The sequence below is a fragment of the Staurois parvus genome, unplaced genomic scaffold, assembly GCF_062004578.1.
Source record: "Staurois parvus isolate SC_StPar_1 unplaced genomic scaffold, SC_StPar_1.0 ptg000096l, whole genome shotgun sequence".
Classification (NCBI taxonomy): Eukaryota; Metazoa; Chordata; class Amphibia; order Anura; family Ranidae; genus Staurois; species Staurois parvus.
In genome coordinates, this window is record NW_028317892.1 from 3889966 (window position 1) to 3906112 (window position 16147).

The 16147-nt window shown below is 45.2% G+C and overlaps 1 protein-coding gene across 1 annotated transcript in view; it reads left to right on the top strand.

Moving 5' to 3' along the window:
- CILP2 (cartilage intermediate layer protein 2) overlaps positions 1-16147 on the top strand; it is a 79045-nt gene that overhangs the window by 38416 nt on the left and 24482 nt on the right. Inside the window, exon 6 of the mRNA XM_089670838.1 lies at positions 6534-6642. Within this exon, the coding sequence (XP_089526964.1) occupies positions 6534-6642 (109 nt within the window). The remainder of the gene's footprint in view (positions 1-6533; positions 6643-16147) is intronic.

The following is a 16147-nucleotide window of genomic DNA, read 5'->3' on the forward strand; positions in this document are numbered from 1 at the left end:
CAGTAATCAGTGCTAATAAAAAGCACTGACACTGTACTAATGACACTGGGCAGGAAGGGGTTAACATGTGGGGTGATCAAAGGGTTAACTGTGTGCTGTGTATGTGCTTTTCCACTGTAACCACACTGCTTTGTATGGCTTTGCTGTGCAGAGCCATACAAAGCAGTGTGCAGTAGCTGACAGAGGAGAGATCTGTGTTGTTTATACACAGGTAAAAATTCACAAATAAAAAAAAAAACAATAGAGCATATATAATTGCAACTCAAGTCATAATGTTTTTGAATGTTATTAAAAATTACCTATCCTTTTCAGTGTGCAGTGCTGTAAATTTCTGTAAAATGCAATGCAATATTGCCATCGGTAGGCGTCCTGGACACAGATGTACAAATGTAATTTCCTGCTTGTGTGATTGGCTTACTGATTTTCCCAGAAGTTTGCACTTAGATACACATCAGATTTTTTGCATCCCCTGCAACAAAAATGTCATTTTTGGTGAGATACTCCAAAAAGGACCACATGTCTAAAGGGATGCAAACCTTGCCAACTTCCCCATTAGAGCCCTGCAAGTGCAGCAACTGAGTGATAATTATAAAATCACTTCCATACAGATTCACACTGCACATTGACACAGACAAACAAACATCTATTTCTTCAGAAAAAGAAATGGTAGGAATCTGCAACAAAGTTTGTTAAAATCCCTGCGATGTACATAGATCACACAGAGGGAAATGTTTTTTCTCAACAAAAGTGGAGTTACGCTTTAAGTTGTTTGCATTCCCAATTCTTAGTCCTGTGTAAACAATATAGAGACTACCCATAGACATCAGATAATAGACCGTTCCAGACAGGGCTCACAAATACCATAACAAATCTGCATCGCTCCAAGCCCGCAGTATTAGTCTCCTGGGTTTACACTTTGCATTCAGGTGCTGGCAGGCACATCTCACAACTATCACGGCACACTGTGGGATGTAAATTAAAGAAAGGCTTTGGCTCAAATCCCTACCCATCAGTCAGGCCCCTGTGACATGTTTCACTCACAATGATTAAAGCAGTTGTAAAGGCAAAAGGGTTTTTACCTTCATGAATTCTATGCATTAAGGTGAAAACTCATCTGTGTTACTTCCCCAACACTATTATTATTATTATACAGTATTTATATAGCACCAAAAGGTTTGCTCAGCGCTGTACATTATAGTGGGGGACAGTAAGAGGAGTGGAGGAGATCGGCAGTTAGGTGAGGGTGGGGTAGGCTTCCCTGAGCCCCATCTCGATCCAGCGATGTGCATGGGAGCCTTGGCTGTGCCTGGACTTCCTCTCCTCATTGGCTGAGACAGCAGCAGAAGCCATTGACTTCTACTGCTGTTAATCACAGCCAGTGAGCCAATCAGGAGAGAGCAGGGCGGGTCCGAGCTGCAGCTCTATTTGTCTTAAGGATGCATAAAGTCAGGCTCAAGAGCGAGCATGCACCAGCACCAGCACCACCATAGCAAGTGGCTTGCTATTGGGGGCACTGGTCAACAAGAGGAGCCAGGAGTAACAGCAGTGGACCTGAGAAGGAGAGGATTGGGGCTGCTCTGTGCAAAACCACTGCACGGAGCAGGTAAGTATGACATGCTTGTTATTTTTTTTTAGAAACTGAACCTTTAAAACCACTTTAACTTAATCTTTTTCGTTTTAGATAGAGTATGGATTGGGTTAGATATTCGGTCATATCTGGGTAAGGATCTGTGTGGATCTGCTAATTTCCTGTGCAGCAGATCCTGCTATGGATATACTGTACACTATATTGCCAAAAGTATTGGGACGCCTGCCTTTACACACACATGAACTTTATTGGCATCCCAGTCTTATGCAGGCCATAGACGGGTCGAAAATCGGCCGATTTTTCGGCCGAAAATAAAATCGCCCGATTTTCGGATCGTTAGTGGGCGATTTGGTCGGCCGTTTTTCGGTATTTTGGCCGTTTTTGTTTTTCGGTAAAGTTGGAAAAAAATCGGCCGATTTTGCCGATCGGCCGATTTTCGCGGCAATTAGTGGGTAAATCGGCCGATTTTTTACCGATAAAAAATCTGCGCATGAGCAGTGACCTGCAAGAGGAAGACAAAAAGAAGAAAAAGAAGAAGAGGAAGACGATGAAGAAGAGGATGAAGAAGAAGAAGAGGAAGAAGAAGAGGATGAAGAAGAAGAGGATGAGGATGATGATGAAGAAGAAGAGGATGAGGATGAAGAAGAGGATGAGGATGATGATGATGAAGAAGAAGAGGATGAGGATGAAGAAGAGGATGAGGATGAAGAAGAAGAAGAAGAAGAGGATGATGAAGAAGAAGAGGATGAGGATGATGATGAAGAAGAGGATGAGGATGATGAAGAAGAAGAGTATGAGGATGAGGAAGAAGAAGAGGATGAGGAAGAAGAAGAGGATGAGGATGAAGAAGAAGAAGAAGAAGAGGATGAGGATGATGATGAAGAAGAAGAGGGTGAGGATGAAGAAGAGGATGAGGATGATGAAGAAGAAGAAGAAGAAGAGGATGATGAGGATGATGAAGAAGAAGAGGATGAGGATGATGATGAAGAAGAGGATGAGGATGATGAAGAAGCAGAGTATGAGGATGAGGAAGAAGAAGAGGATGAGGAAGAAGAAGAGGATGAGGATGAAGAAGAAGAAGAAGAAGAAGAAGAGGATGAGGATGAGGAAGAAGAAGAAGAAGAAGAAGAAGAGGATGAGGATGAAGAAGAAGAAGAAGAGGATGAGGATGAGGATGAAGAAGAAGAAGATGAGGATGAAGAAGAAGAAGAAGAAGAAGAGGATGAGGATGAGGATGATGAAGAAGAAGAAGTAGGATGAAAATAAGAAGAATTCCAGTCCAGCATAAAGTGTCTCTGCAGAGAGCTCCGCTATTTCTGACAGTTCTCTGACAGTTCCTTGACATTTACAGCGGTTGAAACATTGTATCTATTTGTTTCCGAATAAAAACATCTGTATCCTAAATGGAAACAAATAGATACATTGTTGCAACTTCTATAAATGTCAAGGAACTGTCAGAGAACTGTCAAAGAAATAGCAGAGCTCTCTGCAGGGACACTTTTTGCCGGCTCTAGACGGGTAGAAAATCGACCGATTTTTTTTACCATTGATGGTAACGTCGGCCACTTGAACAACCGATTTTTCGTTTTTTAAAAGAAAAATCTGCAGTTTTTCTCCCCATCTATGGCCTGCATTAGTCCGTAGGGTTCAGTATTGAGTTGGCCCGCCCTTTGCAGCTCAAACAGCTTCAACTCTTCTGGGAAGGCTGCCCACAAGGTTAAGAGTGTGTCTATGGGAATGTTTGACCATTCTTCTAGAAGCGCATTTGTGAGGTCAGGCACTGATGTCGGAAGAGAAGGCCTGGCTCAAAGTCTCCGCTATAATTCATCACAAAGGAGTTCTATTGGGTTGAGTGCAGGCCAGTCATGTTCCTCCACCCCAAATTTGCTCATCCATGTCTTTATGGACCTTGCTTTATGCACTGGTGCACAGTCATGTTGGAACAGGAAGGGGCCATCCCCAAACTGTTCCCACAAAGTTGAAAGCATGAAATTATCCAAAATATCTTGGTATGCTGATGCCTTAAGAGTTCCCTTTACTGGAAATAAGAGGCCAAGCCCAACCGCTGAAAAACAACCCCCCACCATAACCCCCCCTCCACCAAACTTTATACTTGACACAATGCAGTCATGCAATTACTGTTCTCCTGGCAACTGCAAACCCAGACAGGGCCATCGGATTGCCAGACAGAGAAGCGTGATTCATCACTCTGGTCGGTGTGCTTTACACCACTGTATCCGACACTTTGCATTGCACTTGGTGATGTAAGGCCTGGATGCAGCTGCTCGGCCATGGAAACCCATTCCATGAAGCTCTCTACACACTGTTGTGCTAATCTGAAGGCCATATCAAGTTTGCAGGTCTTTAGCTATTGACTCTGCAGACAGTTGGCAACTTCTGCGCACTGTGCACTTCAGCATGCGCTGACCCCGCTCTGTCATTTTACGTGGTTGTTGTTCCCAGTTGCTTCCACTTTGTTATAATACCACTAACAGTTGACTGTGGAATATTTAGTAGCAAGGAAATTTCATGGATGGCTTTATTGCACAAGTGGCAACCTATCACGGTACCACACTTGAATTCACTGAGCTCCTGAGAGCGACCCATTCTTTCACAAATGTTTGTAGAAGCAGTCTGCATGCCTAGGTACTTGATTTTACACACCTGTGGCCATGGTGATTGGAACATCTGAATCCAATGATTTGGAGAGGTGGACCAATACTTTTGGCAATATAGTGTATGTTCGAATTCAAGCCATTTGGGTTGATTTACTAAAGGAATGTTCACATTTTTAAAAAAAAGATTTTCTCTTAAAGTATAACTAAAGGAAAAACTTTTTTTTTTCAGTTTGTATAGAGGGAAGAGGGATTGGAACACCCTCTCTATTTGTCCTTTTTACCAAAATCATTGAAATTGAAAGTAAGAAAAAATCCCAAATTTTGAATTGTCCCCAGAAAAGTAAAAGAGGTGACCTGGGGGCCCAAAGAGATTCCCTTAATTTGCAGGGATTTCCTCTCACTTTCTGTTTTGCTATGGGACAGGAAGTGTAGGTAAATCTCCCCAACAGGACACAGATGTAAAAAATAAACCTTACATGGGTTATAACCCTCCCTTATATATCTATATAGTCCTCCCACGCTCTAAATTGCCAATCTCTATATAAAGCTGCCAACACCTTACCATATACCACAATGGAAAATTTCTAAATAAAAATTATTTGGTGCTGCGCTTATAGTAATTATATATATCACATACGGTAATCAAGAAAAAAATAAAAAAAAAAAACTTCACAAATCGAACATATAAAATGGAATCATCAAAAATAGAATAGAATGCACATGAAAAATCCAAAAATAATGAATAACAGTGAAAATACACCCAAAATAATAAATCTAAGGTGTAACCTAGGTACACCATTAATGATAAATAGCTGACTATAGTTGACAACTCTTAGTAACCATAAATGGTGCCAGCATAAAGAGTGATAATTCCACAAATGGGATCCCAACATGGCAGTGCTAAATATGCTCTAAAATAGTGCTATGGTGTGAAAATATACCTTCAGGTATACTGTGTGCCAACTAATAGTGGCTATAAAATTATCAGAATAAAAACACACATAGTGCACATAAATAAAAATAAAGAAAAATCTATTAAAAAAGTGGTGAATAGTGAAAAACCACAAAGCTAATATGATGCAACGCAGTTGCTGAAAAATTGATCAGCCAAAAACTCAAACCAAAATATAAACTGGTTAGATTAAAGTGAACCATATAACAGTGACCCCTAATTGGGGAATAAGGTGAAAAAATTATTTTGGGTGTATTTTTACTGTTATCCATTATTTTTGGATTTTTCATGTGCATTCTATTCTATTTTTGGTGATTCCATTTTATATGTTCGATTTGTGAAGTTTTTTTTATCTTATTTTTTTCTTGATTATGTGATATATATAATCACTATTAGTGCAGTGCCAAATAATTTTTATATAACCCTCCCTTACTCTATCCAAAATAAAAAAAATGTTTTGCATATAGTTCTACTTTAAGCTTAGTATATCAGGAGAAGATAAGGTCAGCACAGCTTTACCTCATTCACTAAGTGAAAATTAGGCATGCTCTATTCCTTGAAGGGTTTGATGTCCTTGAGTGAAAATGTATGGAGGTTTTGCTACTGAACCTTTAACTTTTCAGATAGGGTAAAACATTATTCAGATAGACCAGCAAAAGAGTGGTAATTGAGTGGGTAGGGGGGAGTTTATACATATTTTCAATAAACCAGTGTTGATATTTTTTTACTTTGCAATTAATGAATGGGTAGAGGATCAAAAGGATTTAAAACAGACACTAGCTGAAAATACATAATAATAATAGATATACTATGTAAATCCCTTACACAGATAACTTTAAAGTGTTACTAAACCCAGGACCCTGCATTCACTATATCGGATCTCCCACAGTACACAGAACATGGAAATGCAATTATTTTAGTAAATATAAATTGCTAAATACCTCTTCTTATCAGCAGTATATAGCAGTGTTGTGACTTCTATCAGTGGCCAGCAGAGCACTGGTTAAAGCTTGTAGGAGGAGTTTTCACTCTCCCCTGATTGTACTATGAGGCTATATCCTCTGACCCTCTGTCTGGTTAGTGCTAATTTGCCCTGTGCTGATCACATGCATTCTGCCAGGAAAAAAAAACCTCTTTAGCAATACACACCAAACTGAGCATGTTGCCCCAAGGCTCTGTTCTATCAGGATATGATTCGGGACAGTGGAAGAAGGGAAAATCAGAGAAGACAGGATAAAACATCCTTTTTACACAATGCAGAGGATTATTAGTAACACGTTATTGGAATTTAAGAGGAAACTATTTATTGTTGACTTACAGTTGATGTAACTGTGTTATAGTACTTATATTAATTTGTTTTACATTTTTTTTCCAGAAAAACCATACATAGTACAAAATCCCTACTCAAAAATCAGAAGAATAGGACATAAAGTGACCCTGTGCTGTGAAGCAACTGGAAATCCAGTTCCCACTAAATACTACTGGTAAGAAAAAAATGTCTTTGTTAAATTGCTACAGAGCAGCTGTAGTCTTGACACTGCTGCACAATAGTGCACATATAATATATGCCTATAAAAGTAAATTAAATTAATAGTTTGAGGCTCACAAAAAAAAAAACTATATCCCGATCCAAAGCTGCATCTGCCCCCCGCCGCCTCTGCACTGAGAATTGAGCGATCAAAGATCACTGCTCACTCAGTTCTCCTCCTCTTCTCTGAGCAAAAATTGGTGACTGTTAGTCACCAGGCTCTCTGCTCTGCTCCTCCAGCTCTCACTGGAGCACTGGGCTGTGGAGGGTGCTGGAGCGGCTGGCTTGGGCTCTCAGCGGCGCTGCTGAGAGACTGAGCCAGATGCTGGTCCAAGTATCACTGATGGACACTGATAGGCAGCACTGACGGGCACTGATAGGCGGCACTGATGCGCACTGATAGGCTGCACATACTGGCACTGATAGGCGGCACTTACTGACACTGATAAGTGGCACTGACTGGCATTGATAGGTGGCACTGAAAGGCAGCTCAGATGGGCACTGATATGTGGCATTGATGTGCACCTGTAGGCACTGATATGTGGCATTGATGTGGCACTGACAGGTGGCATTGATGGGCACTGACAGGTGGCACTGCTGGGGCTACACTGATCATCAGGGCACACTGATCATCAGTGCCCTGATGATCACTGTATATGTCCCCTCTGAGGAATGCTGATTACCGGCTCTCCTCTCCTCACGAGCTGTCAGCATGATAACTGGCATTTCCTCATTTACATGTGTTCAGTTGTGATTGGACACAGCTGATCACATGACAGAGCCGAGGTCTTTGGCTCTTTCCAATGACTGGTGATCCGCTGTGCCCAGAGACACAGCGCACCAGCGATCGCCGCACTGCACGACACCGGGGGGCACGCATGCACGGTTAGAGTGGGAGGACGTGATATGACATCCTCCCAGAACGAGAGAACCGCCTTGCACCCGTCATTTCCCTATATGGTGGGCAGGAGGCGGTTAAAGGTCTTATCTAGGCAGAATAAGAACCCGGTCGCACTGGGTGCGACGTGGCATGCGATTTATGTCTTTCAAATCGCACCTGAAATCAACATGTCCCCTGACTTTGTAATCGTGCGACTTCACTGTAAGTAGCACAATTTCAAAGTTGGGCTTGATGTGAACGGGGTGTAAGACAACACAGCTGGTTCACTCAGAATCTGGTGCACCTGTGCATTGTAGCCACTCTGCTTCTAACCTCAGCTTGTTCAATTAACCGTTAGTAATAAAACCTGGAAGCTGATTGGTTTCCACGCAGAAGTGCACCTACTGAGTGAACCAGCTTTGGTAAACTAGAAAAGCTACAGGTTCTGGGGAAATTGTGTGAAGTGTTCTTGCCTCCATCAGTAGTCTACAACTGGAGTGGGCGGAGTAACTGGGTGGAGTGGCTTGAGTAACTGTTGTGTGGTTGGAGTGGCTGGAGTAACTGTGAAAAGGTTGGACTGGGCAGAGTAACTTTATGGAGTGGGTTAAAAACTCATGCAACTCACTCTACAGCAAGGTCAGAGAAGAGCGGTTAAAAACAAACTGCTCCAACTTGCTCACTTCACCGGCAGTTGCCATCTTCAAACGGTTGTAGTTTAAAAATTATAAATCCTATACCGAATATCTTTATATTGTGAGAATCATAAGACCCGGACCTACATTTTGATGTATAGTATGTCTCTGAAATATTAAAAATGAAGGCACAGTCGCAGTTTAGAAATTGCCCTTCAAATTTGAGGTGGCTAGAGTGGAGTTTCAATGAATGTCAATGGGCAGCGTGAGTTGCAAACAAATGGTCATATTGTGAAAACTAACAGGACTATGGCTTAGCCGTGGACATTTTTAGTGGCAGCAGGGATAGCTGAACGTTTTGATATAAGATTTGTGTAGGTGGGCTTGAAAATGAGGGAGTGATGGCAGTTTAGAAATCATGTCCTGATTTTTCAGCTCACACTCTAGCTTTTGTCAGCTCCCACTCTAGTTTTGAACATTCCGCCATTCATTCCTATGGGACCAATTTCACCACAAAAACGCCGATATTTTGTGAACCATTCGGCGAAACGTTCCACAAAGTAATAGCACACCAATCGGGAACAATCCGCACGTTTCGGTATATTACTGTTAGAGATGAGCGAATCGAAGTAGGCGAAGTGGAATTCGTTTCGAATATTAGGAAAATTTAGGAAATTTTTCCTAAAATGGCGGCGACATGTGCGACGACGGAGCGGGGATGTCTGGGAAGGCGCGCAGACAAGGCGCGCTGACCCATAATGCATTCATTCATGACATGTGATCGCATTAGCCAATCAGCAGCCAGCCAGCCAGCACAGTGTAATGGTCGAGCTATAAATAGCGGCCATTTTAGAATTCTCCATTTGCCTCCAGTCATTCAACAGAGGCAGACCTGGCTGTATGCAGGGAGAGAGTTAGGGACACAGAAACGTTACTTAGGGACCGAGAAACGTTAGTTAGGGCCACAGAATCGTTACTTAGGGCCACAGAAACGTTTACTTAGGGCCACAGAATCGTTAGTTAGGGCCACAGAAACGTTACTTAGGGACACAGAATTGTTACTCAGGGACAGACAGAATTGTTACTGAGGGATACAGAATTGTTACTGAGGGCCACAGAATCGTTACTTAGGGCCACAGAAACGTTACTTAGGGCCACAGAATTGTTACTTAGGGACAGACACAGAATTGTTACTGAGGGACACAGATTTGTTACTGAGGGCCACAGAATCGTTACTTAGGGCCACAGAATTGTTACTTAGGGACAGACACAGAATTGTTACTGAGGGACACAGATTTGTTACTGAGGGTCACAGAATCGTTACTTAGGGCCACAGAAACGTTACTTAGGGCCACAGAATTGTTACTTAGGGACAGACACAGAATTGTTAGTGAGGGACACAGATTTGTTACTGAAGGCCACAGAATCGTTACTTAGGGCCACAGAAACGTTACTTAGGGCCACAGAATTGTTACTGAGGGACAGACACAGAATTGTTACTGAGGGACACAGATTTGTTACTGAGGGCCACAGAATCGTTACTTAGGGCCACAGAAACGTTACTTAGGGCCACAGAATTGTTACTTAGGGACAGACACAGAATTGTTACTGAGTAACACAGATTTGTTACTGAGGGCCACAGAATCGTTACTTAGGGCCACAGAATTGTTACTTAGGGACAGACACAGAATTGTTATTGAGGGACACAGAATTGTTACTGAGGGCCACAGAAACGTTACTTAGGGCCACAGAAACGTTACTTAGGGACAGACACAGAATTGTTATTGAGGGACACAGAATTGTTACTAAGGGCCACAGAAACGTTACTTAGGGCCACAGAAACGTTACTTAGGGCCACAGAATCGTTACTTAGGGCCACAGAAACGTTACTTAGGGCGACAGAATTGTTACTTAGGGACAGACACAGAATTGTTATTGAGGGACACAGAATTGTTACTGAGGGCCACAGAACCGTTACTTAGGGCCACAGAAACGTTACTTAGGGCCACAGAATCGTTACTTAGGGCCACAGAATCGTTACTTAGGGCCACAGAAACGTTACTTAGGGACACAGAATTGTTACTCAGGGACAGACAGAATTGTTACTGAGGGATACAGAATTGTTACTGAGGGCCACAGAATCGTTACTTAGGGCCACAGAAACGTTACTTAGGGCCACAGAATTGTTACTTAGGGACAGACAGAATTGTTACTGAGGGACACAGATTTGTTACTGAGGGCCACAGAATCGTTACTTAGGGCCACAGAATTGTTACTTAGGGACAGACACAGAATTGTTACTGAGGGACACAGATTTGTTACTGAGGGCCACAGAATCGTTACTTAGGGCCACAGAAACGTTACTTAGGGCCACAGAATTGTTACTTAGGGACAGACACAGAATTGTTATTGAGGGACACAGAATTGTTACTGAGGGCCACAGAACCGTTACTTAGGGCCACAGAAACGTTACTTAGGGCCACAGAATTGATACTTAGGAACAGACACAGAATTGTTACTGAGGGACACAGATTTGTTACTGAGGGCCACAGAATCGTTACTTAGGGCCACAGAATTGTTACTTAGGGACAGACACAGAATTGTTAGTGAGGGACACAGATTTGTTACTGAAGGCCACAGAATCGTTACTTAGGGCCACAGAAACGTTACTTAGGGCCACAGAATTGTTACTTAGGGACAGACACAGAATTGCTATTGAGGGACACAGAATTGTTACTGAGGGCCACAGAACCGTTACTTAGGGCCACAGAATTGTTACTTAGGGACAGACACAGAATTGTTACTGAGGGACACAGATTTGTTACTGAGGGCCACAGAATCGTTACTTAGGGCCACAGAATTGTTACTTAGGGACAGACACAGAATTGTTACTGAGGGACACAGATTTGTTACTGAGGGCCACAGAAACGTTACTTAGGGCCACAGAAACGTTACTTAGGGCCACAGAATCGTTACTTAGGGCCACAGAAACGTTACTTAGGGCCACAGAAACTTTACTTAGGGCCACAGAATTGTTACTTAGGGACACAGAATTGTTACTCAGGGACAGACACAGAATTGTTACTGAGGGATACAGAATTGTTACTGAGGGCCACAGAAACGTTACTTAGGGCCACAGAAACGTTACTTAGGGCCACAGAATTGTTATTTAGGGACAGACACAGAATTGTTACTGAGGGACACAGAATTGTTACTGAGGGCCACAGAACCGTTACTTACGGCCACAGAAACGTTACTTAGGGACACAGAATTGTTACTCAGGGACAGACACAGAATTGTTACTGAGGGACACAGAATTGTTACTGAGGGCCACAGAACTGTTACGTAGGGCCACAGAAACGTTACTTAGGGCCACAGAAACGTTACTTAGGGCTACAGAAACGTTACATAGGGCCACAGAATCGTTACTTAGGGTCACAGAAACGTTACTTAGGGCCACAGAAACGTTACTTAGGGACACAGAAACGTTATTTAGGGACACAGAATTGTTACTCAGGGACAGACACAGAATTGTTACTGAGGGACACAGATTTGTTACTGAGGGCCACAGAACCGTTACTTAGGGCCACAGAAACATTACTTAGGGCCACAGAATTGTTACTCAGGGACAGACACAGAATTGTTACTCAGGGACACAGAATTGTTACTGAGGGACACAGAATTGTTACTGAGGGACACAGAATTGTTACTCAGGGACACAGAATTGTTACTCAGGGACACAGAATTGTTACTGAGGGACACAGAATTGTTACTCAGGGACACAGAATTGTTACTCAGGGACAGACACAGAATTGTTACTCAGGGACAGACACAGAATTGTTACTGAGGGACACAGAAACGTTACTTAGGGCCACAGAAACGTTACTTAGGGCCACAGAAACGTTACTTAGGGCCACAGAATTGTTACTTAGGGACAGACACAGAATTGTTACTGAGGGACACAGAATTGTTACTGAGGGCCACAGAACCGTTACTTAGGGCCACAGAAACGTTACTTAGGGACACAGAATTGTTACTCAGGGACAGACACAGAATTGTTACTGAGGGACACAGAATTGTTACTGAGGGCCACAGAACTGTTACTTAGGGCCACAGAAACGTTACTTAGGGCCACAGAAACGTTACTTAGGGCTACAGAAACGTTACTTAGGGCCACAGAATCGTTACTTAGGGTCACAGAAACGTTACTTAGGGCCACAGAAACGTTACTTAGGGACACAGAAACGTTATTTAGGGACACAGAATTGTTACTCAGGGACAGACACAGAATTGTTACTGAGGGACACAGATTTGTTACTGAGGGCCACAGAACCGTTACTTAGGGCCACAGAAACATTACTTAGGGCCACAGAATTGTTACTCAGGGACAGACACAGAATTGTTACTCAGGGACACAGAATTGTTACTGAGGGACACAGAATTGTTACTGAGGGACACAGAATTGTTACTCAGGGACACAGAATTGTTACTCAGGGACACAGAATTGTTACTGAGGGACACAGAATTGTTACTGAGGGACACAGAATTGTTACTCAGGGACACAGAATTGTTACTCAGGGACAGACACAGAATTGTTACTCAGGGACAGACACAGAATTGTTACTGAGGGACACAGAATTGTTACTGAGGGACACAGATTTGTTACTGAGGGACACAGAACAGTTACTTAGGGCCACAGAACCGTTACTTAGGGCCACAGAAACGTTACTTAGGGACACAGAATTGTTACTCAGGGACACAGAATTGTTACTGAGGGACACAGAATTGTTACTGAGGGACACAGAATTGTTACTGAGGGACACAGAATTGTTACTCAGGGACACAGAATTGTTACTGAGGGCCACAGAACTGTTACTTAGGGCCACAGAAACGTTACTCAGGGACACAGAATTGTTACTCAGGGACAGACACAGAATTGTTACTCAGGAACACAGAATCGTTTAATTAAAGAGTATGTCAGACAACATGCAGAGGAGTGGCAGAGGAGGCAATGTTTTAGGAGCGAGCAGACGTGGCAGCAGAGGAAGGGGTCGAGGCAGCACTATTCGCAGCCAGAGGCCAGTGCTCCTGGTGTCATCCAGCGGTCGTGTCTCCACTGACAACCCTGCCGTCATTGATTGGTTGGCTCGGACGTCTTCCTCTTCCCAGGTCACCTCTGACACCTACAGCCAACGGTCGGTGGGTACGTCAGACACAACCATTAGTTGGCATGGCCCGGGACCAAGCCCACTGAAATCACGTGTCCTCTACCTGCCCCTGTCCTTTGGTGTTCCCTCACCAAGCGAAGTATCGCATGATGTGGGCTCAGCCCCACTGTACAGTGAGGAAGAGCAAACAGAGGGCGGTCAGGAACGGGGGGAGACATCCGCCTCTTCAGCAGCCAGGCGAAGAAGTAGTGGCGAGGAGAGTGGCTCGGTAGCCGGTCTAGAGACAGGTCTGTCTCCTGACCCACACGCAGCCGAGGGGGCTAGTAGTGAGGCGGAGACCCTAATTGATGATGAGGAGGCTGATCGCACTTGGCAGCCTCGTCGTCATCAGGCTATTGCTTCCGCATCATCAGGAGAAGAGGGTGGCAGCTTGGCAGCGAGCAAAACAGTCGGTGGGTTGCCCAGGAGGCAGCAGGGTCGCAGCAGTGTCAGTGGAGGCAAACGGCCACGGAGTACAGCACCAGCTCCACTGCAGCCTACCACCACGGCCAGTAGTGGTGCCGGTGTGCACGGAGGAAGCAGCAGTCAGCCAGTGAGGAGTATCGGGGGCAAAGTTTCCTACTCGGCGGTGTGGCAATTTTTTGTCAAGCCGCCCGAGGAAGTAAACGTAGCCGTATGTCGACTATGTGGCCAGAAAGTCAAGCGTGGCCAGGGGGCCCATGTTGGGACTACAGCGTTGCGGCAGCATATGCAGCGTCGCCATTTGGTGGCCTGGGAAAACCGTGATAAAGATACGGCGGTTCTGCCCGCCCCAGCCCCCGCTCCATCACCCGCTCCGTTACTTGCTCCGTCACCCGACGTCAATCGCCCTCTATCAGCCAGTCAAGGCTCCAACACCTCTGCTGAGGGGAGTTGTTGCTCGTTGCCATCTTCCGCTCGTTCAGATGCTCCTTCTCCTGCTACTCCTGTTCACGGATTCCGTCAGCAGTCTTTCTTGGAATCCGTTTCCAAGAGACAACAGTTTGCGAGCACGCACCCGACGGTGCAAAAGCTGAACGTCCTCCTGTCCAAGTTGCTGGTGCTGCAGTCCCTCCCTTTCCAAGTGGTGGACTCAGCACCTTTCCGAGAAATGATGGCTTGTGCCGCGCCGCGGTGGAGAGTGCCAAGCCGTCATTTCTTCGCCAAAAAGGCAGTGCCAGCCCTGCATTCACATGTAGAAGAGATGGTGGGCCAGTCTTTAAGCATGTCGGTCTCTGCCAAAGTGCACGGCAGTGCCGACGTGAGGAGCTGTAACTACGGTCAGGGACAGTACATGTCATTTACGGCCCACTGGGTGAACGTGGTGCCGTCACAGCCGCACCAGCAACTTGGACAGGTCACGCCGCTTTTGCCTCCACGTTTGCACGTCCTTGGTCCACAAAACATGTCCGCCTCTACCACCTCTTCTTCCTTCGTGTCCTCAGCCGCCACCCCCGTGCCAAGTCCCATTACCCGACCGGCATATCACATGTGCAGGGCGCAACGGTGTCACGCTGTGCTGCACCTGGTATGCCTTGGCGAACGTAGTCACACAGGGGAGGAACTTCTCAGTGTAATGAACAGAGAAATCGACAGATGGCTGTCTCCGCGCAAACTGAAAATCGGAACCATGTTGACCGACAACGGAAAGAACATGGTGTCTGCTCTGCGTCAAGGAAGGTTGTGCCATGCGCCATGCATGGCTCACGTGTTCAATCTGGTTGTCAAGCGGTTCCTAAAATCCACCATCCCACTGCAAGACATCCTTAAAATGTCACGTAAACTTTGCATGCATTTCAGCCATTCCTACACCGCAAAGCACACCCTCCTTGAGCTGCAGCGGCAGAACGGAATTCCACAGCATCGCCTGATCTGCGACGTTGCAACAAGGTGGAATTCAACCCTACACATGTTAGACCGCCTTTACGAACAGCGAAAGGCCATCACCGATTTCCTGATGTTACAAGCGGATAAAGGTACTCCCCTGTGTAACTTCGATGTCAGCCATTGGCAGCTCATGCGTGACACCTGCCGCTTGCTCAGGCCCTTTGAGGAGGCCACGCTATTCGTGAGTCGCCAGGACTATGGGATGAACGACGTCATTCCTCTGTTGCACGTCCTGGAACAAATGCTGTTAACAATGGCTGGTCAGGGTGCGGTAGACGTGGCGCACAGATCTCAACGCCACATGACCCCTGTGGGGGCAGGACAGGAAGAAGAGGAGGAGGTAGAGGAGGACATTTGTGCTCAGGAATTATTGAGTGAAATGGGTGGTTTTTCCACTCAGCGGACAGGAGTGGAGGAGCAGGAGCATGTGGTAGAGGAGGAGGAGACAGAGGACCCAGACGCACCGTGGCAGTATGCTGTGGAGATGGAGGCAGGGAGTCCCTCGCATTCCTTGGCACAAATGGCCCATAGCATGCTCGCTTGTTTGCGTACCGACAGCCGAATAATAACCATCAGACAGAGGGATGACTTTTGGCTGTCCACCTTGTTGGACCCTCGCTACCGTTCAAAAATGGTGGCCTTTTTCACACCTGCTGAGAGGGAGGCCAAAATAACGTACTATAAAAACCACCTACGTAGTCAGCTGGTCTCTGCCTGTCTGCGCCAACGTCCATCCTCAGACACTGTGGGCCCTGTGCGCTCGCGTTCCGCTGCCATGGCAGCAGGGGAGGGGTGGGGTGGTAGGAGCAGTGGTAGCTCCACCAGCAGCGGCTGCCTCAGTCTGCAGTCGATGATGAGTAGCTTTCTTCACCAGCG